The following is a 21,633-nucleotide window of genomic DNA, read 5'->3' as shown; positions in this document are numbered from 1 at the left end:
TGAAACATCTTTGGGGAAATAGCACAATCAACTCACATTGTAACGAGCAATTAGTTGCCGTTAATTGATAAATCAGCTTTTTACATAACTCATGAGTTGCTTTACAAAGTTTGGATGTCCATCCATATAGGTGTGCCATATACACCAGGGATTTGTAAGTAGTATGGAAATTCACAGTTGGGGAACTGAACAGGACGGATTCTATCTTTATCTATAAGAACTGGATCATAAAGATGACAAGAAAACACGATGACGTTTTGAGAACATATTTGATTTCTTGTCGAAAGAAGGATATGCAAATTGCAGCTACTACTGATGTGATTTGATCCTGTGAAGCATCAGTAAACGGTACAGCACGTGTAAACTCTTTTCTGCCGTTCTTCAGAAGCATTGTTCAATGTTGATAACCTGAATTAAGAAACACCAGCTGCTTGAAGCGGCGTGCCAGCAGCAGAGGACAAGGCCTCCCTACCGTGCGGCCTCAAGAGCGACTCGCTGTCGCAGCTCGCCGGCGGGAGGGGCTGGATCCCGCCGGGGTTGAGGGGGAAGAGGGTCTTGAAGTATCCTGCCATGATAGCCTCCATGTCGCACGTCTCGGCGACCTTGGGCATCTGGTAGATGTCGCGCGTGTAGGCGTGGAGGCTGGGGTACTCGGCCAGCTTCCGCCTGGTGCACCGGAACAGCGTGTTGTACACGAGGTCGAATCGGATCAGCGTCGTGAAGAGGCACACGTCGGCCAGCGTGAGCCTGTCCCCGCACAGGTAGCGAGCGCCGGCGAGGTGGGCCTCAAGCCTGTCCAGCGCGCCGAACAGCTCGCTCGCCGCGGCGTCGTACGCCTCCTGGCTCTGCGCAAATCCACACCTGCGTCGTTGCCAGTTGGGATCATAGAATTCAGCTGCTAAAATCGATAACTTGATCAGGGAAATGCTGCAGAAAATTTGCTGTACCTGTAGACGCCGTTGTTGACGCTCGGGTAGATGACGCCGTACCAGCGATCGATGTCCTGGCGCAGCTCCGGCGGCCAGAGGTCGAGGCCGCCGCCGTCGGCGTTTGCAAGGCCGCAGAGGAACTTGATGATCTCGATGCTCTCGTTGCACACCACCTCGCGGCGCTCGGCGTCCCAGAGCATCGGCACCGACGCCCTGCCCTCGAACCCGCCGCTCCGCACGGCGTACACCTCCCGGAGCTTGCGCTTCCCGTAGAGCCCGTCGGGGCTGTCCGGCGTGAAGGACCACGCCCCGTCGTCACCCGGGACGGCGACGGAGACCGGGAGGCGGGCCTCGAGGCCGAGGAGCGCGCGGACGACGAGGGCGCGGTGGGCCCAGGGGCAGGGGAGGCCCACGTAGAGGTGGAGCCGGGAGCTGGGCGTCCCTACGACGGCGGGGAAGCGGGACGGCGTGCGGGTGAAGGCTCCGGTCTCCGGGTCCGAGGGCGCGAGCTGCCGCATGAGGAGCTGCCACGCGGCGGTCCAGCCGTGGCGGACGGCGAGGACGAGCTGCGCCGGGGGCAGCGCGCGCCCCCACAGCAGGTTGGAGAGGGCGGCGAGGGGATCCTGTGAGGCGGCGATGCGGTTGAGGCGGCTGCTGCGATGGCGAGTGAGGAAGAGACGAGGCGGCGGACCTGGTGGTCGCCGGAGTTGGAGGGGAAACGGCTGAGGTGGTGTGGCCCACATGGCTGATTTGCTTCGCCGCCGGAGAGATAGATGAAGGGCTCTCCACCTCGTCCCCTTCCTCCGCTGAGAAACGAAGCTGGGATGGGCCGGACCCAATTTTGTCTGCTATTGCTTGAGAATGGGTATCAGCCTGGGCCCGGTAGAGTGATATGATATGGCGGAATGGCACTTGCCCTATTTGGATGAGCTAAAGTTAAATACTAAATTTTTAGCATGTGTTAGCATTCATGTACATGCTAAATTTTTTAAATCTTAGCTAAAGTTCAGTCCATTCTATTACCTTCCGTTTGGATGAGCTAGTGCTAAAGTTTAATACTTTCGTCTATTAGCACTTGAATCCAAACGGAAGCTTAGTACAAGCTAAAGAGAGGTTGCAGGATTTTAAAGCGTTTCTAACCCAAAACATTTTACAAGCATGGGTTGGCTGACAATCATCCGGCGGCGATAGCAACGAGCAAAAGAACTCACTGATTGCTGCACGGTGCAATGCAATATCAATGAAACAGCACGCGACATCAGAACATGTAAACATTGAACTCTGCCGAACGTCAGGCTAAGTAAAAGGTTCTTATCGATATAGCGACTTCAAAGCTAATAGGGAAAACGATCCGGCAACACAAACACCATCCAGGGAAACAAAAGCTCATCTAGCTAAGAACTCTCGCTCACTTCTTGAACACAAGGAAATGCTATTGATTGAACTTCAACTAGCTGCTTCCATTAGACAATCGCATTTGCCGCACTAGCAATCCTGGGCCACAGATCAGCACACTCCTTTCCGATGGGTCCAGTGATAGCAGAACCTGCACCAGGAAATACATATCATTCTGATCGTTCTGAGCAAACATGAATTAGCATAACTTTAAACATTGGTAATATTCTGGAACAACTTACAACTAATCCTAATGCAGATTAGTTATGCATACAAAAATAAAGGGAGTTTCAGTGTGTACCTTTCATCTCTCCCTTTGGGTTCACAATCACTCCAGCATTGTCTGAAATATCGCATAAACAGAACATCAGAACATTAACTATGACTTATCAGCATGATCTTATAAAAGCTAAATGGTGCAAACAGCAGCATGTAAATATAAAATGTTGATGAACCTGAGGTCCAAGAGTCCAGTTCACTCAGATAATGTGAAGGAAAGCAAAAAAAAAAAAACATACAACTCAAAGCAACCGCAAATCATATTAGGACAGGAGGCGCTAGTATCAATAGGACCCTAATGTAACATTACTTGCAGAAATTGTCTAGTGTAAATAGGGCGCTAGTATCTGAGCAAATGCAAAGTGCTGGATATTGTGCCACGAATACTTTAACATGTGCCAGGAGACAGGTAACACTGCACGTCAGAAGAATGCACAATGCTGCTTAATGCTGGCCAAGTCATATCTATGCTTCCTCCTGACAAATGACCAAACTGGAAGGTCACTCTTTATGTAACGAAACAACACTACCAGATATTGATATAGTGTGCTAAGGTTATTTCTGGAGAATATCAAGTTTCCTATCATAACTTCCCAGAATAATGTATTGCAGAGAACAAATATAGTGTGCTGATCAATATGAATAGTGATAGCAAAGTACAATGTTAGCTCCGTAGACTGCAGATTCTAAAGAAAAACAAAACGAAAAGAAGTCACATATTCAAGAGAACTATAGTCAGTTTAGCTAAAACAATTAAATCCTTGCAAAGTCAATCACCCACTCATCATAAGAGATGTACCTTCAAAGTACATGTAGACACCATCCTTTCGGCGCCATGGCTTGCGCTGCCTCACAATGACAGCTGGCATCACCTTCTTCCTGAGGTCAGGCTTTCCCTTCTTCACAGTTGCCATAACCATGTCACCAACACAGGCTGAAGGAAGCCTGTTAAGGCGCCCTTTGATTCCCTTCACTGAAATGATGTACAGGTTCTTTGCTCCAGTGTTATCAGCACAGTTCACAGTGGCTGCCACTGGTAGACCCAGTGACATCCGGAACTTGTTACCAGCAGAACCTCCACGTCCTGCAGTTCAAAAGACACCAGCAAGCACACATTTAGACAACAGAACTCTGGTACATCAGTTGTAAACTAAGTTCCTAAGTTTAGATTAATCAAAGTGAAATATAAAGCACGGTTATGTTGAATTAAATACACGACATTCCCATAGTCTGTTTAGATGAAGCTCTCATTTGATTTGCAACTCATAGGAGCAACCTGAGCAAACAATGAAATGTACAAACACCAACACTTATAATGTGGCATGTCACAACTCAGACGCTCCACTTAAGGTCAAGTAGAGAATACATTGGACCGGAAACAAATCTCTCATATATTTATAGCTAGGGCAGATTGAACATTGAAACAGAACATTTCTAAAGCTCTTCTCATAGAAGGATTGCCAGCAGCTAAACATTTAACAGCTATGCATTAGATAAGGCTTTCCATCACAGCCATCTAAACATCATCATCAAAACATAGAAAGCATCATTCAATCTCATAGTGAATCTAATGACAAGAAAGAAAGTGATCTGTTACAAGCTCAGAGCTGCACGCCAGTACAGAGATTTAACAATCCTAAACCAACGAGTGACATCTAAGATATAAAGCTTAACGTCAAACATCAGATCCAAGTATTTGAATCATGATCATTTCATCAACACCAAGAATTTGTGAAAGAAAAATAACTAATCCCAAACCGATCTGCCGCCATCAGACGATATACTCCCTTACAAACGATTCATGCATCAGAATAGCAAACCATCAAATCGAAGAATCTAACCAGCATATGAAACTACAACAATACAAACAGCAAAGCATCGAGCATACGATCCATTCAGAAAAGGAGCAGGAAATTTACCTCGCTTCGACATCTTGGAAGCGGAGAGGAGGAAACGCAAGCGGCGCTGAATGGCGGCGGCGCAGGGGGTGTGGGTTGGGTCGTTTATACGGTGGGGGTCTTTAGGGTTTTGCTATTTTATTCAGTTACCCCCCTTATTACTTCGAGTCTCATCTTCGGGTCCTCAGGCCAGCACAGTGTTATTACTAGATCCAAACGAATAAACGATCACCGTGTTCGGCAGGCTGGAACTGGAGGCTGGAGCTAGAGTGCTGTGAGAGAAAAATACTTCGGCAGGCTGGAGTTGGAGGCTGGAGCTGGAGAAATGTGAGAAAGAAAAACTGTAGAGCTGGTGGGCTGCTCACCAGCCGAACACAGGCGATGTGCCTTCGTGATTAAAAAACGAAAATGAGTAAGTGTAGGGTTCTGAATGCAAAGTGAAAAGTGCAGGATTTTGTTGCTCTTTAGTCCCTACCAAAGTCAGGATTGTGAGGAAGGGACTAGGAAAATGGGGTGGGCGCACGCGGCAGTGGCCATGGAGGAGGTGCTCGGCCTGGTGCGGGGTTTCGTCGACGTCCTCGTCCTCGCCGGCGGCCGCACCTCGTCCGGCGCCGCCGCCACTTGGAGCTCCGACGAGGTTAAGAAGGCCCTCCGGTGGGCTCTCTTCTTCGAGGAGGTCAGTAGCGATTCCTCTCTTAACTGCTCTTCGGCTCCTGCCTTTCGACGCCATAAGCCCATAATGTCTTCCCCGTCCAGAGGTGGCTCGCATACTTCGGATTTCAGAATCCCGTATTCACTGTGCCGCTTGTGTAGGCTATGTACTTGCAGAATATGTGCGATAAATGTAATTGGAAGTACCAATCAGTTAGTCCGAGACATTTCTCCTGAGTTGCTCAATTGTGCCTGCACTGTGTTCAGGTTTTCAAGGACCTGCGTGAATCAGGACATTACGAGGATTCTGCAGGAGAACTCGATGCAGCCCTCGTTGAGCTCACTTCAAGTTCGGAGTTTCCGAAGGTGCATGTCCAAAACAATACAGTATATGTGTTGATTCAGAGGTTTTGCATGTATTGATGCTCTTTTCTATGGCAGGGTCTTTCTGTTATGCGGTCGGAAACCCTTTCCACAGCAAGGGTATTGGTTATCCGACATTTTCTGAAAGCAAGAGCAATGTGTGTGGAAAATCTTGGTGCTCTTCTTGAAGCAGTTGTTGAGATGGATATTGATGTCATTCGTGCTAGTGGTGTGCACAATGCATGCCAAGAGTATGCTGAGTCAATATTGGATATGAATTCTTCATGTTTTACACAGACCAGGAATGCTCATGACATTGGGCTTCCCGCTAGTTCTGATGAACTGAATGCAGAATCCATGGTCCATTCACGGATTCTAGTTAAAGAATTCTCGGAAGGGCTGGATTCGGCATCATGTTCTTGTTTGTCTGAGAGAGGACTGGGAACACTTCTGAACATTGTCAAAAAGAATAGCTTTGATGATGCAAGTAATAAGACGTGCACCCCAGCAATACCAAAGTAAACATTCACATGCTATATATTGCTTCTCTTGTGTCATTTATTTTTTCATCACAGCATGCCTCAGTTTGAATTTATCCAAAATTATTAAGCAGAGCATCGCGAATGATTGACGAGTTTCTCATATGGAAGCAATGGAGAGCAAAGTGCTTGTCATATCTGCTTGATGAGAGAACCATTCGGATTTTGTCTGGAGCTAGTTTGATTTTTAAAGCTCCCAAGGAGCAGTGGATGAAAGTGTTTGAGCCCTTAAAATTTTTTGAAGAATCTTGTCAAAATGGTCTTGTCGAAATCATGGTAACTATTTATGTCTGGTCTTTGGATTGTAGATGCTTTTGGTAAGCTTTCTACATTGTCACATAAACATGTATGCATTGCCTTTGTAGGAGCTATGCTTTCTGGGCTTGATTTCAAGGCAATGGAATACAATGATAGAGGGCTTCATGTCACACACTTTCTGTTTAGTTCCTATATCCAAGCAATATGCTGATCTGCACCAGTTGCTTCAGGGAACTTCTCAGGACAAATGCCAAGACAAACTTCTTGATTTGGAGGTTAGTCCTATTTGGATCTTATGTCATGTTGCTAGATAGATCTTGTCGAGTATTCTTGTATGTTGGAAACATTTTCACTGAGAGCTTTTTGAAAAGTGGGGACTGTACCCTCAAAACCCAGTAGATATATGTACAACTTGAGAAATAATTTCAGAAAGGTTCACATAAATAAATAAGCACTGTGATGTGTCATCAACTGTCTGTCCTTCTGTGACTGGAATCTGGGGAGGGCCTGTGATCATACTCCTCCCAGAAACTGTAATGAGTACGAGTAGACTAAATCAGATCTTCAATGCATTTCTTGGAACCATGCTTTCCCATGTGACAGGAAAAAGGAAACTAAGACAAAACCATTATTTGATGAGATCTGCTGCTCAGTCCTTTTTCTACATTAAAAATGTTAAATAAATTGCGAAAGATGAAACTAGTAAACTACTAACAGTTCATACTACCATTGGTCTAGTTTGACTTGCAAGTGATTTTTTTTTGTTAAAACAGTGCTAGAATCAGCGAATTTCCTATGCGTTATATGCTAATATTTACATTTTGATACCATATTATTAACTCCATTTTGACTAACATATGCCCTGGTCTTGCAACACTCAGTATCATGGTTGATAAAAGAAATTGCCGCACAATCTAGGGCCTCCCGATATGTTTTAATGTAGAAAAACTTCTGTAGAATTCTCTTCATTATAGTTCTTTTTGTTATAATTAGCATGTATTTCAGAGATCTCTCAGGAAATAAAAGTGTGTAGCGGGGCATAATTTTAGCAAGAGGGCATGAATTGTTATTTATTGGTATCTGCAGTTTTTTGTTTTCTCAAAGCTGTTAGTTTCTATATTCTTTTCACTGTGTGTTTCTGCAAATTTATATATACTCCTTGAGTGGTGCACCAGGGTCAATTTACAGCTAGCTACGCCCCTGGTTACCAAAGCTTTGAACTTTCAGGAAAAGGATATTCTTGAGTATGCAAGTCAGTCACTACAGAGTAAACCATCCATATTATGGCTTCTACCTCCAGTTCTTACCGCGGCAGCAATACCTCCATGGTGAGCTTACTTCTTACCTCAGGGTCTCAGCGATGTCCTTTTAAGTTCACTTATATGATCATTTTAATGGTAGTTCGGTGTTGTAATGGATTGTATAGGTCAACCATGTTCCAGATATACCTTGCTCAAATAGGTAAACAATTTCATGAAGCTGCTCCTGCAGATCGGTATGTTATTAAGGAATGAGTTGATGCAAGATATGTCACATTTCAAATTCCTGTATTAGTTCATATGTGCTGATGTTGACTGTTTTTCAGAAAGTGTTGCTGCAGAGGGGATGGAATAGAGCAGCATCGTAACTGTAAGTAGTTTTACAGCTGCAGCTGCTCCCTTGCTCAGATTTCAAATGAAATAAGCACTCATGTGCTCCAAACTCTTCCACTGAAGCTTATTTTTCTTCCTTCTAGGTGAGATTACTGAGAGGATTCGATGTCTCTACGCATTCCATATTCAACTACCTCATCTAACTGTGGCATAGTGACAGCGTATAGTTCAAGATTATGCTGAATGTCAGCAATGTGCATGGCAAATTTGATGGTTCACTTTTGAATGAGTGCCTGATTTCCAAGTTCACTGCAAATAGTATTTCACATGTATGGCCGATTGGCTGAACAGCAGAAAATCAACTGGTTTCACCTTTCTGCTTGATGGAACAGTTGAACTGAAAGAGATACCTTGCATATATGTAGATTTGGGGATTGAAGTTCTCACTCCTCTTTTCTTTCTTCAAGATGATGAGTAATGACAGATGCTACTAGATTCATCCCATGTTGACTCATGTGATTTGTTTATATATTGTTCATTCTTCTCTTCTTTTATGCTTTCTGAACATGAAACACAAGTTTTTTAGGGTGAAGCGTCAAATATTGGCGATGACTCGTAATATTTTTGTAGTATGAATTTGTCTTGTTATTTAGTTTTCAGTTCAATCTCATAATCTGACTGCAAAGAGTATTTCACATCAGCCTGGTTAATTTTACCTCTGTTTAAGTTTCTAACGTTTTCATTCTGTAAATCAAGTAATGGCCAGTTGACTTCCTTTTCAATTACCCCCCCCCCCCTCTCCTTAATGCTTCTAGATTCCACCTACACCAGATCAGAACTCCTATTGTAATTAATGAGGTCCCCAAGACCTTTCAGTTTTATAATTCTGCTGCTCCTTCGTTTGAAATGAAAAGATGCATGGTGATGGATAAAGGCAAAAGAGAAAACTTAATTTATAAAGGGATGTCGTCAGGCTAGCTTTCCAAGGGAGGCTCGGTACATGCCAAATTGGATTTGTCAACTCCAAAGCATATAGCTGCCCAAAAAGAACTCCTACATTGCAAGCTCATTGTTGGAATTTATTATAGAGATTGCTTCATCCACATAGTTAGCTCATCAGACAGAAGATTTAGTGATGCAGATGTTGGAAATTTGTTATAACTGGCATTATTAATAGAAACAGTTGGGTCTTGATATATCTGAAGACACAGGCTCGTGCACTGTACTAGCAACAACCTAGTTTATATATCTTGAGAAATGTAAAGATTTTAAAAATTGAAGGAATACATGTTGCTCGTGGGACAAAAGTTGGGTGTGAAATAGCTGGTTTGTTTTGATAATTATCATTTTCTAAATTAAGGGAATACGCTGTTCAAGTTGCTGCAATACGGGATGGCCGTGGACTATTAGTTTAGTGATCATATAAAACAAGGGTACATGTAGCAGTTCCAGAACCATGGTCCCCACCCTAGGCCTCTGAAAAAAAAACAATTTATGATTCTTGATGATGGCAATCTGAAGTTTTGCAACACCTCTTCATCGATTCCATTACCTGAAGAAACAAGTAAGCAGTAAGCCAGGTGCCCATTCCAGCTTACTCTTGTTGCAGTTTTTATGTCTGATTTCTTTCTTCTGATCTCTTTCTTTGATGTTATATTTCCTTGTATTCTTCAGGGCATTTACATCTATTTTCAGAAACTGCTTTGATAGGTGGATCTTGTTCTAATCAGTTGTCCAATGTATCTTCTCCTTTTGTCTTTATAGTTAAGGAGTGGTTTAACTCCGCAGTTCATATCAGATGTGTTCCTCAATTCTTTGCAGTTTGTTCTCTCTTACATCATGATTACAATCTTTAGCTTGCCTGCAGTCACTAGAAGTTTTTTTTTCTCCAATGATTTTCTTCACAAGATTGATGCAATACATCTCTACATCTGGCGAATGATATGACTGAAGCTTCACTTCAACAGGTTGAACTGATGGGTACTGCATGCAGCCATAGATCAACCATGAATCAGCTTTACAACGGAACAGTTCCTCCATGTCTTTCATCAGCTATAATAGTAGTACCAGCACTCTCAGAGGTGTCGTTTCCTAGTTTTCCAGAGCAGAGATCATCTTATGGTGAAAGCGAACTGCCTATTAGTCATGTCACCTCATTTGGTAATTCGATGGCTGCACAGGACGCCATGTCAACATGTATGTTAGCTTCGAACTTCACCTCAGACCTTCATGCCAACAATAAATCATCAGATCTGAAGCTTTGTTCTGGACCATATGTTACTGAGCCATCTGATCCTGATACTCAATTGTCGTCGACACATTCATCACTCCTGCATAATTCAAGGCCGTTAATGATGGATTTTCCAGAAGTATCTGAACAGATAAGTTCGAACCAAGAACAACTCCAAGGCTTATTTGATTATGCAGCAAGTGTTGATTTTCCCAATCCACAAAACGTGACTGCCTTTGGCCAACAAGTTCAAGCCACCATGACAATTGATCCTAACACTAATGTTGCACTGGCAAATGAGTGGTTCTCATCTGGGAGTTCCATGGTGCTTCACAAAAATGTAGGTTCTGCTGAATCTGTCCTGAAAGTATCTGGATATAATAATGTTTTGCTTATTCCATGGCCTGACCATTTCTGGATTTCTTCCTCTCCTTTGTTTTGTTTTCTTTTGCCTGTTATGCCATAGAATAATAGTGAACTTCATTTTGCAAATTGAATTAGTGAACTTTATCCTGCATGCTGAATGCATCTAGAAATATTCCTTGTTTGTAGACAGTTGATGCAAGAAGTGCAACACGAGCCACACCTAAAATTTCTCCGTACTTCCGTACTCAGAGAAGTGGACCAAATCCTGTCAACTGTGATGAACTTTGCTCTGACAACCTGCCTTCTTCAAATACTGCTCCAAAGTCAAGGATACGCTGGACACCTGAGCTCCACGAGCGGTTTGTTGATGCTGTTAACAAGCTTGGTGGGAGCGAAAGTAGGTTGCTAAAGCTTTTTCTTTAAGATTTGTTTTATAGTTGTCATACTTTTTTCACTCAAGTGCAAGTCTCAATTTTATCTGTCACACTGCGAGTTGTCTTACCCTTGTTGCCAGATAACTTTATTCCTTTTTTTTTGTTCCTGCAGAAGCAACTCCAAAAGCAGTCCAGAAGGTTATGAAGGTCGAAGGATTAACTATATACCATGTAAAAAGTCATCTGCAGGTATCTATTTATTTCTTCACGTTTTCAAAGCTTTTGTACCACACTTCTCCTTTTACTGACAGTCATTGTTATTGTTCTACAGAAGTACCGTACAGTGCAACATCGACCTGAATCATCCAATGGTCAGTCTGTGTCCCTATGTGTAATATCAGTTTGAAGTCATCCTGCATCATATACAATGTCATTCATGTAAAAAAAGAATAGGATTATGCAGTCAAACTATTATTTGAGAAATTGAATAAATTACAATTTTCTGCCTTTTATCCTTCCTAGCAGGTGTGCCCGGATGGAGAAGTAACCAAACGGATGAAGCGTCCACTCTGCAGTTAAAGTGAGATGGTTTTACTAGACTTTCCTGCTGTTACAAAGTAGACCGTATCTTGTCCTATTTTGTATACAGTAATGCATAAAATTTCACCTAGCTAATTGCCTGTGTGAATGAGTTTTTAGTTACCCTTTTTAGGTCCAGGATATATTTTTCAATATGCTAGGCACGCCAACTGATACTCTGATAAAGTTCTTTTTAAGATTCAGTCAGCATATATATTGTTTTTGAGGCGAACATATATGATTCTATGCCTACTGCAGAGGCACAGGGAATGTTGAAGGATTGATGGCGCAGATTAGCTTGCAGAAACAACTTCATGAACAACTTGAGGTATGCGTGCTCTTTCAAAAATCAGATGCTAGTTAACATGGAAAATGGAACTCTTACATGAAAGAGAAGGCAAACAGCTGGGCACGCACTAATATTTTTCCTTTACACAGATCCAAAGAAAGCTGCAGTTGCAAGTAGAGGAACACAGCAGGTACCTTGAAGTGATAATTGCGAAGCAAAATGAGAGCCTTAAAAAGCTTGGAGCATTACCAGGGTTTCAAGATCGATTCCTTCAGGTTTTGGATGACAACAAAGAACGTGAAGAATGGGCAGTATGCACACATTCAGCGGAAGACAGGTAAAATTATTTATGGGTGCAAATGGGTGACCCTTAGGTGCACCTCCAACCCTCTTTAGTTCAAAATTTTGTACTAATTTTCTAAATTGAGATATCGTTTTGGAGCATTAGTACAAAATTTTAAATTAAAAAGGGTTGGAGGGGCACCTAATGGTTACCAATTGGCACCGCCTAAAACTATTGGCAGTTCACAGGCTGCAGATATCATTGTTGCGGGAGAGGGAGAATCAGAGCCTAGAGTATGTATGAGTCATTTTAACTAGTTACTTTCTTGCTGGAGTATGTATGAGCTGCCTTCGGGACACAGATTTTTTACGTTGCTGGATATTTTTCATCCCTTAACAATTATTATGGTTATGCTGGAGGCAGTGTGAGAGAGCAAGTTATGGTTCATCGATTACAGAGTCAATCCGGGTTGACCTGATTCCCTTCAGCGTCAGAAACTTCGTCCATATTTCTCCCATCATTTTATTGCCCGGCTTGACTACTGTCAACAGCGTAGCGTAGACCTTGCTGTGTTCGCTTGGCTTGTCAGCCAATTAGATAGCAGTACTGTTTTCTTAACTAAATCAGCACCAGTCATCAGCTACCGGTCAGTTAGCAGTACTGTTCTCTCATAACAAATCAGCACTACCTATCAGCTACAGCCAAGCGAACACAGCGATATAGTTTTTTGTTTCTTTCAGTATTAAGATAGGATCCAACACGGTCCCAATGTTATTTTTACACATGACACTTCCCAGTATTACAAGCACACTGCAGTAGAGCACGTCGCTAGAATGTGGCATTCAGGCTGACTGGGATTCCTCATGTACGGTACGGCTGAAGGAACTGCAGCCAGACTGGGTTAGGCAGCGGCAGCGCCATCCTCTTCTTCAGCTCTGCGGCGTTGAACAGGCTGTTGTAGCGCGGCCCTTCCAGCATCTGATTTTACATGAACAGAACAGAGCAACTTGTATGAGCACAATGGAGTGGTAGCAGCACGAGAGGTCGAAGGAGAACAGAATGCCCGTTTACTTTCGTGATGACGGAGAGGTCCGGCGGGCAGGCGCCGCCGTGGAGCGTCGTCGCCGCTGCCGCCGGCTCCGAGTCCGAGCGCACCGCCTCGTGGACGACCACGATCTCGGCCACCTTGGCCTCCATCTCGCCGCGTCCCGCCGCGGGCTCGGCGAGACCAGCGTACGGGAGCATGGAGTGGCACGCGGCGCAGTCGTGCTGCATGAACACCTTGTGCCCGCCCCGCGCCCTGCTCAGACAGGAAGTCGTGAGAAATCACAACTGGTCAACGGCGAGCCGCCGGCGGCCCGGTGCAGGTGATCGAGCTTACCCGTCCTGCGGCCACGGGTAGGCCGGGCAGGCGTTGTTACCCCCGTCGGACGCCGACGCGACGGCTGCCGCGCTGAAGAAGCCGGCCAACGCGCCGACGCCCATGCCGGGGAGCCGGTGGGCGCTCGTGTTCCCCTGCTGCCGCAGGAGCTTGCTCGCGAGGGCCCTCGCCGACGCCGCAGCCATTGGAGATGCTCAGTTGCGACGCGAGCACCAATGGCTGGTCGGTCGGTAGCTCTAGGAGTCTAGGATTTGTGGAAGGCCTGCAGATAAGAGGGGCCGTTGGCATGTGGGCTGCATTGGCTCGGGTTCTGGATCTGGTGACGTGGACACGGTACCAGCGAGTGATGATCCACGGCAGAGCTACACGGCAGAGCGAAGAGCGGACGATGGATGGAGGGAGGGGATCTCGCTTTTTTTATATATTTAAAAAAAATTAAAATTTCAAAAATATATGTCGGTTTTGGAAAATTTCAAAAGTATACCCGGGTCGCCCCCCATAGGGCGACAGGCCCCTTGCATGGGCCTGTCGCCCATCTAGAGGGCGACAGGGACCCGTTTGTAATAAAAATATTTACAACCAGACTTCTGGAGACCTATTTGTAATAAAAATATTTACGCATAGGCTGGGGGGCGGTCGCCCGTTCCACGGGCGATAGGGGAGGCCGGTCGCCCCCCATGAGGCGACAGGCCTCCCACGTTGTTGTTTCCTGGTCTTCATGTTTGGTCCGGTCGCTGGCTCGTTGCTCCAGTTCGGTTTAAGTAAAAAAAATGGCGAGGGAGCTTTGGATGGCTGCATGCGTCTTCTTTGACTTTGTGAAAGAGCGTGCATGCTCGTGGGTCCCACATATGCGACAGGCCTCAGGCCGTGGCAGACCGGCCTCACGCGCACTTGCTCGAGCACATCCACCGAGCGACCTCATAGCAGCAGGGCAGGCTAGAGTACAGCAGCAATAGGAGCCCAGCCAATAGCAATCTTATGCACAAAGCTAGGGCCCACAACAGACTTTTCAAATTTTCACTCACCCAAAGGAAAGTGGCTGGGAAACTTGCACACGCTGCATGCATATGTGGGACCCACGAGCATGCACGCCCTTTCACAAAGTCAAAGAAGACCCATGCAGCCATCCAAAGCTCCCTCGCCATTTTTTTTACTTAAACCGAACTGGAGCAACGAGCCAGTGACCGGACCAAACATGAAGACCAGGAAACAATAACGTGGGAGGCCTGTCGCCTGATGGGGGGCGACCGGCCTCCCCTGTCGCCCGTGGAACGGGCGACCGGCCCCCCAGTCTATGCGTAAATATTTTTATTACAAATAGGTCTCCAGAAGTCTGGTTGTAAATATTTTTATTACAAACGGGTCCCTGTCGCCCTCTGGATGGGCGACAGGCCCATGCAAGGGGCCTGTCGCCCTATGGGGGGCGACCGGGGTATACTTTTGAAAATTTTCAAAACTGACATATATTTTTGAAATTTTAATTTTTTTAAATATAAAAAAGGAAAAAGCGCGGGGATCTCTCTCATTCTCAGCTTGTCGGCCTGCCAGGCCTAAAGCGAATGTGAGGCCCAGTCTGTTGAGACTTAGGCTAGGCTGTCTTGTTCTACTCTATTTTCTTCCTCTAAAAAGAATATTCCTTCTTGGCCACCAAGATTCTCTTATCTATATCCAGTTTCTCCGCATCCATACATCCTTTATATCTCTTCTCTATCCCAACTACCACCATGCGAGATCCATATGTCATACACTATTTAATTTTTTACACCCACCGCCCCACCCACACACACTCTCTCTCCCCCATTCTCTCTCCCTAGGCAGGTGGCGGCGCTGCTCTGTCCTACCTCGCCGGCGCGCCCCTCCTCCGGCCTTCCTCGACATCGGCGGGTGGCGGCGGAGGCCCGCGCGGGCGGCGAGGCGGCAACAGTTCCTCGGCGAAGGCCGACGCAGAAGACTCGAGGGCCGGATCCCTCACAGCACCGCCCGCCGGCAGCCTCGATCCGGGAGGTGCGCGGCGTCACGGAGGCGCTGCGGCCAAGCTCGGCTCGTGAAACGTCCCCTCATAAGAGAAGACTTAAATGTGATACAAAGCACCAGTCCCAGGAGGCTGATGCCACATTTATTTCATCAGATGGTTCAAAACCGTACAAACCTTGGAGGACACTCGATACAGATGATAATAATGATTAACCAAGCTATGACGTAACACCAGACCGCAAACCACATGGGGTCTACCACGGGCTCTGAGTACTGCGACAGCGGAGGCATCTCGACAGGGCCGGTTCCATAGGCAAGGTTGGGTGTAGAACGATAACCCTACTCGGCGTCGTTTGGTACGAAGTCTGGGTCTTCTTCTGTAAAACGTAAGAGTGGGGTGAGTACAAACGTACTCAGCAAGTCCAACCACACCGACGGAAGGGGGGTTATAACAGAATAATATGCATAGGTAAATCAAGGATAAGGTTATGGTTTAATTTGCAGAAAAACGACATTTTATGCAGGGGTTTATTTTACAGAAAACCTTCTAGAAATCAGTTTTTGCATTAACACGGAGTTCAGGTTTTAAAACTGCTACCGGACTCCCCGTCTGTCGTAGCACACGGCACAACTGTCGGACACAATTCCAAAACAACTCACACTAGCCCATCCCAAGAAACACTAGTTATGTGACCACACCGTAACTCGCCCAATACCGTGGGCACGGACTATTCGAATAGATTCTTAACTCTGCAGAGGTGTGCAACTTTACCCACAAGTAGGATACCACAACTCGAACACTGTCATGTCGGTGTAGATCCCAACATAGCCATTACCCACCATAGCTAAGCCTGACTAGCCATCACGGGATGCACCAAGGGGTCATTGACCATTCACTTAGGTATAACCGGGCATAAGTCACTCGGGGCTTATCCCTCTTCCTTAGTCACCCGTTGCTCTCAGCTCTCCTGATGGCTACCACACCAACTAGTGGGATTTATGCTACGCCGTTGCCCATTCAACGGTCGAGTGGTTTGCACGATAGTGGAGTTAGGTGAGATGACACACCAACTCGGTCCTTAGACACGACAAGATGGATATCTCCCTTCTTTGCCCTGCCACACAGGCATAAGCACACCAATCGGCAATTCACACAGAAATGCCGTCCATCCCGGCCAAACTCATCTTTCGAAAATCCACATTTTATCCCATCCCACATACGCACACATTTTCTTTATAAAAATAAATCATATTATGAGTAAAGTCCTAATCATTCTAATATCGATTAACGTCCAAGCAAAATCAAACATTAATCTAGGTGGTCAAGGAATGGTCATCAAAAATCAAGGGGTGGCTATCCAACCGTGTTTTCATACAAGCAAAACATATGCAATTTTATAAAACAGGCCATTGGGTTGTGTTTATAACACTAGGACAGAAACATGCATCAAAGGATGGGATTGAACTTGCCGTCTTCGTAGCCTTCGGGGAGGTCCTGTCCTTCGGGCTCGGGGTCGCGGAACGGGTCCTCGTTCACCTGCTCACAGCACTGCTCGTTAACGGGCTCTCCTTCGTGCACTCCGTGGTCTACAGCGTACACAAACAAGCACACAATCAATACTCAGAAAATAAGGGTCAATCGTTGAGCTCGAATCGGAAGCACATGAAATATGGAGTACAGAGTATTATTTTTGAGTGGTTTCTGACTGGCATGGCCAAAACTGAGTTAAGAGAGACGTGGTAAAGTTTTAGGTTAATCTGAGGTCGTTTGGCGCATGAAATGATAGGTTAAACAAAGGTTTAGGGGTTAAATCAGGGTTCAGGGGCCTAATTGTAAATAAATTTAAGAAGGCAGGGGCTTGGTTTGCATTTTAGAAGTTTCTTGGGTTAATCTAAAAGAGTCAGGGTTTTATTTGTAATTATTTTTATAAGGTGGAAGGGTCTGTTTGGAAATGTAATAAAAGAAGGGGTTTCTTTAGCAAAATGATCAAAAGGTGGGAGGTTCCTTTGCTGAATATAGGAAAGGGGAGGGGGTTTTGGGCTAAATGGCCCTTTCTTCCTCCTCTCTCCACGGGAAAACAGGGGAGGAGCCGAGCGGCGCCGGCGCCGGCCCGATTCGGGCGCTCTGCGCCTCGGCGGCGGCCCGGAGTAGAGGGGAAAGGAGGAGGGGGCTCTGCGGGGTCGATTCCCGGCCGCTGCCCGGCCCGGGACGGCCTGAGATGGCCCGGCCACTGCGGCCGGCGGCGGCGGCGATGGCGGCCCTGAGCGGGCATTCCAGAGGGGCGGCGACGGTCAAGAGGGAGGGGAAAGCACTAGTGGGCCTCGGTGGTGCCCAAACCCACCTCAATTCGAGCCGAGGGGTAGTGGAGAGGGGTGCTCCGCGGTGGCCAGCGACGGTGATGGCGAACGGCGGTGCTGCAGGCTAGAAAAGGGGCTTGGGTGGTGGAGCTGGCTGTGGTGAGGGTGGTGGAGCTCGGGGGGGGTGCTCCGCGGTCCCTTTTATAGGCGGCCAAGGCGGTGGAGGGGGGTGAGAGCGGGGTGGCCGGCGAGGCTCGCGACACGACTCCTCGGCGGCGTTAATGGTGTGGGGCGGGCGCTGCCGGAGCGGTCTTGTTGCCGTGGCGGTGCTGCGTCGAGCGCGTGGCAGCCCGGCGTCAATCCGAACAGCGGCGGCCTGTTGCTGAGGCGACGGCGGCGTTGAATTGGCAGCAGCGGGGCAGGCTTGGCCGGCGAGAGGGCGGCAGCGGGGTGGAAGCTTGGCGAGGGCGGCACGGCGCCGTGCTGGTCGACAGCATGCGACAGGCGGCGGCGGTGTGCGCGGGCGCGCGGAGGTGGTCTGGGTGGGCTTGCTCACACGCGCTGTCGTGCGGGCGGAGCGAGGAGCACGCGTGTGCGTGTGTGCGCGCACGCGACGTCGTGGCGGCGCTGAGGCGGCTCGGGTGCGGCGGTGTCGTGGCGGCACGGCTCGGCGTGGCGGGCTTGGCATGCGCGGTGCGGGGGCCGCAGGCCGGGCGGGGCGCGCGGTCGAGCAGGGAGGGGTGGCTTGGTGGGGCCGCGCGGCAGGGGGAAACGGCCATGGTGGCGCCCGGGAGCAGAGGGAGAAGGGGAGGGCCGAGCGCACGGGGAAGGAGAGAGGGAAGGGGGGGTCGGCCCCGGGTGCGCGCGGCAGAGGGAGAGAGAGAGAGAAGGAAAAGAGGGAAAAGGAAAAGAAATAGGAAAGAGAAAAAGAAAAGAAAAAGAGGGAAGGGAGAAAGAGGGAGAGAGAAAAGCGGGCACGCGCCGGCGGCAATCGCGGGGCGCGCGGCCAGCGGGCGGCGTGCGCGGGTCGGGAGCGCGCCAGGGAGAAGAGGGAGGAAAAGGAGAGATTCGCGCTGTGATCGCGGCGCCCGGTCGGCCACACACGGCGCCTGGGTGCGCGTGAGCGCGACGCACGGGTCGAGGGAAAAACAGGGTGCTGGATACGGGTGTCGGGACAAGTCCTTCGGGAAACGGAAGATCGGAACAGGGAGGTTCCCGGAAAACTGGGGTTAGGGTTTCAAGGAGGGATCTCGAGCTCAACGATGAAAATGCTTTTGGAGAGAAAAAGTATTTTAGCGCGTGATTTAGCTTTGTTAGATTTTTGGGATGTTACAAACCTACCCCACTTAAAATGAATCTCGTCCTCGAGATTCGGCTGGCTCCTAAACAAGTGGGGAAATTCTTTCTTCAGAGCGTCTTCACGTTCCCACGTCGCTTCTTCTACTCCATGTCTGCTCCACTGGACTCTGCAAATCCGTACTTCGGAGTTTCTGGTCTTCCTGGTGACAGTATCGAGAATCTTGACCGGTACTTCTTGATATCGTAGGTCTGGCTGTAGATCTATCGTTTCTACTGGCACATGCTCTGCCTCGGGTACCCTCAAACATCTTCTTAGCTGCGAGACGTGGAATACCGGATGTATATCTGACATTTCTTCTGGTAGCTCCAAATGGTATGCTACTGCTCCAACTTTCTTCAGGACTTGGTATGGTCCAATGTACCGAGGAGCCAATTTTCCCTGTACCTGAAATCTTCGGGTTCCTCGAATGGGTGATACCTTGAGATACACGAAATCCCCTGGGTTGAAACTTATTTCCCGTCTTTTTTTGTCGGCGTAGCTCTTCTGTCGGGACTGGGCTGCTTTCAGCTTTTCTCTAATCTCGACGACTCTTTCTTTTGCTTCTTTTATGAGTGCGGGGCCGACTAGGGCACGTTCTCCAACTTCTGACCACATCAGAGGGGTTCTGCATTTTCTTCCGTAGAGAGCTTCAAACGGTGACATGCCCAAACTTGCTTGGTACCCGTTGTTGTATGAGAACTCGGCGTAGGGTAAGCTTTGTTCCCAATCTTTGCCATAAGTGAGGACACACGCTCTCAGCATATCTTCCATAATCTGATTCACCCTTTCTGTCTGACCATCTGTCTGTGGGTGATAAGCGGAGCTAAAGTCCAGCTTGGTGCCCATAGCTTTATGCAAACTTTTCCAAAATCTAGAGGTGAACTGGGTCCCTCTATCTGAAACAATTCGGCTGGGCACACCATGCAACTTCACTATGTTTTCCACATAGAGCTTGGCTAGTTTCTCTCCGCCGTAATTGGTTCGTACGGGTATGAAATGAGCTGATTTAGTAAGGGGAAAATTCGATTCATGCCACCACAACTCCGTGAAATTGGGTTTCACGTTGAAAATCATGCCACTCAATGGCATGGATTTCAACATGAAATCCAACTTCGTGAAATTGTAGTGGCATGGATCCAACTGACCCTTTAGTAAGTCGATCCACTATTACCCATATGGAGTCATGTCCTTTCTGGGTTCTGGGCAAACCTACTACAAAATCCATTCCTACTTCATCCCATTTCCAAACTGAAATGGGTAGGGGTTGCAACAATCCTGCCGGCTTCTGGTGTTCAGCTTTGATTCTCTGGCAAGTATCGCAATGGGCGACGAATCGTGCAATATCTGCCTTCATCCCATTCCACCAATATTTCTATTTTAAGTCCATATACATTTTGGTGGATCCTGGGCGAATGGAGTAGGCCGAGTTGTGGGCTTCATCCATGATTATTTGCCTGAAATCTCCTTTCTGGGGCACACAAATTCTATCTTTATACCATAGCGTTCCTCTATTATCCACTCTAAAGTCAGGTGCCTTATTTTCCCCGGTCTGTCTTCGGATTTCCATCAGTCCTTTGTCCGATCTTTGGGCTTTCCTAATTCTTTCTTCTAGAGTGGATTGGACATTCAGCACTTGGCTGGAGCCTCGAGGGACAATGTGCACATTTAATCGTGCCATTTCCTCTTGTAAATGGTCATTCTTGGGCCCGTAGGATTTTCGGCTTAGGGCATCGGCCACTACGTTTGCTTTTCCAGGGTGATAATGGATTTCCAGATTATAATCTTTGACCAATTCCAGCCATCTTCTTTGTCTCAGGTTCAAGTCTGGCTGGGTGAAGATATACTTCAGACTTTTATGGTCGGTAAAGATTTCGCATTTATTTCCAATCAAATAATGCCTCCAAATTTTAAGAGCATGCACTACGGCTGCAAGCTCCAAGTCATGGGTCGGATAGTTCTGCTCATGAGGCCTGAGCTGGCGGGAAGCATATGCAACGACCTTCCCGTCTTGCATTAATACACAACCCAATCCTTGTCGGGACGCATCACAATAGATGACAAAATCCCGATGAATATCCGGCAGGGTTAGCACTGGGGCTGTCATCAATTTCCGCTTCAACTCCTGGAAGCTCCTTTCACACGACTCCGTCCAGGTGAACTTCTTCTCTTTCATGAGCAGCTCTGTCATGGGTCGGGCTATCTTAGAAAATCCTTCAATGAATCTCCGATAATACCCAGCTAATCCAAGAAAACTTCTGATCTCACTCACGTTGGTCGGCGGTTGCCAGTTGGAGACTGCTTCGACCTTCTCGGGATCCACTGCTACTCCTTCCGCGGTCAGAATATGACCAAGGAAAGCTACTTTCTCCAGCCAGAACTCACACTTGCTGAATTTGGCGTACAACCTATGTACTCTCAGCTTTTCCAAAACTACCCTCAGGTGCTGCTCGTGCTCCTGAATGCTCTTCGAGTAAATAAGTATGTCGTCGATGAAGACTACAACAAACTTATCTAACTCGTCCATGAATACTTTGTTCATGAGATTCATGAAATAGGCAGGTGCGTTTGTCAGCCCAAAGGACATCACTGTGAACTCAAACTGCCCGTATCGGGTGA

The 21,633-nt window shown here is 47.2% G+C and overlaps 4 protein-coding genes and 1 non-coding gene across 8 annotated transcripts; 1 reads left to right on the top strand and 4 right to left on the bottom strand.

Moving 5' to 3' along the window:
• Nucleotides 1-40: 40 nt before the first annotated feature.
• LOC120657587 (glutathionyl-hydroquinone reductase PcpF) lies at nt 41-1,797 on the bottom strand. The gene is made up of 2 exons (XM_039935938.1): nt 948-1,797; nt 41-861 (listed from the first exon to the last, which is right to left on the bottom strand). The coding sequence occupies exons 1-2, from the start codon at nt 1,670-1,672 to the stop codon at nt 414-416; spliced, it is 1,173 nt and encodes a 390-aa protein (XP_039791872.1). The 5' UTR covers nt 1,673-1,797; the 3' UTR covers nt 41-413.
• A 390-nt stretch (nt 1,798-2,187) lies between these two features.
• Nucleotides 2,188-4,661, bottom strand: LOC120657590 (60S ribosomal protein L23). The gene is made up of 4 exons (XM_039935944.1): nt 4,523-4,661; nt 3,403-3,687; nt 2,626-2,667; nt 2,188-2,475 (listed from the first exon to the last, which is right to left on the bottom strand). The coding sequence occupies exons 1-4, from the start codon at nt 4,533-4,535 to the stop codon at nt 2,393-2,395; spliced, it is 423 nt and encodes a 140-aa protein (XP_039791878.1). The 5' UTR covers nt 4,536-4,661; the 3' UTR covers nt 2,188-2,392.
• Nucleotides 2,995-3,128, bottom strand: LOC120657897. Its single transcript, XR_005668429.1, has one exon. It is a non-coding gene; the product is annotated as a small nucleolar RNA snoR137 (small nucleolar RNA).
• Nucleotides 4,662-4,733: 72 nt separating the features above from the next.
• On the top strand, nt 4,734-12,472 carry LOC120657585 (protein PHOSPHATE STARVATION RESPONSE 1-like). 4 transcript variants are annotated; one of them, XM_039935937.1, is made up of 16 exons: nt 4,734-5,177; nt 5,420-5,518; nt 5,594-6,033; nt 6,129-6,330; nt 6,420-6,587; nt 7,540-7,640; nt 7,739-7,807; nt 7,898-7,941; nt 8,048-10,474; nt 10,750-10,897; nt 11,047-11,123; nt 11,206-11,245; nt 11,397-11,454; nt 11,712-11,781; nt 11,892-12,079; nt 12,274-12,472. In XM_039935937.1, exons 9-16 carry the CDS (start codon nt 9,848-9,850, stop codon nt 12,326-12,328), a joined length of 1,263 nt encoding a protein of 420 aa, XP_039791871.1. In that variant the 5' UTR covers nt 4,734-5,177; nt 5,420-5,518; nt 5,594-6,033; nt 6,129-6,330; nt 6,420-6,587; nt 7,540-7,640; nt 7,739-7,807; nt 7,898-7,941; nt 8,048-9,847; the 3' UTR covers nt 12,329-12,472. The 4 variants fall into 4 exon arrangements, with proteins under 4 accessions (XP_039791871.1, XP_039791870.1, XP_039791869.1 ...); XM_039935936.1 differs by having other exon boundaries at nt 10,687-10,897; nt 11,400-11,454; XM_039935935.1 differs by having other exon boundaries at nt 10,687-10,897.
• Nucleotides 12,473-12,745: 273 nt separating this feature from the next.
• Nucleotides 12,746-13,709, bottom strand: LOC120657589 (cytochrome c1 1, heme protein, mitochondrial-like). Its single transcript, XM_039935943.1, has 3 exons — nt 13,407-13,709; nt 13,097-13,325; nt 12,746-13,003 (listed from the first exon to the last, which is right to left on the bottom strand). Exons 1-3 carry the CDS (start codon nt 13,589-13,591, stop codon nt 12,887-12,889), a joined length of 531 nt encoding a protein of 176 aa, XP_039791877.1. The 5' UTR covers nt 13,592-13,709; the 3' UTR covers nt 12,746-12,886.
• Between the last annotated feature and the right edge of the window lie 7,924 nt (nt 13,710-21,633).

The sequence above is a fragment of the Panicum virgatum genome, chromosome 1N (assembly GCF_016808335.1).
Source record: "Panicum virgatum strain AP13 chromosome 1N, P.virgatum_v5, whole genome shotgun sequence".
Taxonomy (NCBI): Eukaryota; Viridiplantae; Streptophyta; class Magnoliopsida; order Poales; family Poaceae; genus Panicum; species Panicum virgatum.
This window is presented reverse-complemented; position numbering and strand designations above follow the sequence as displayed.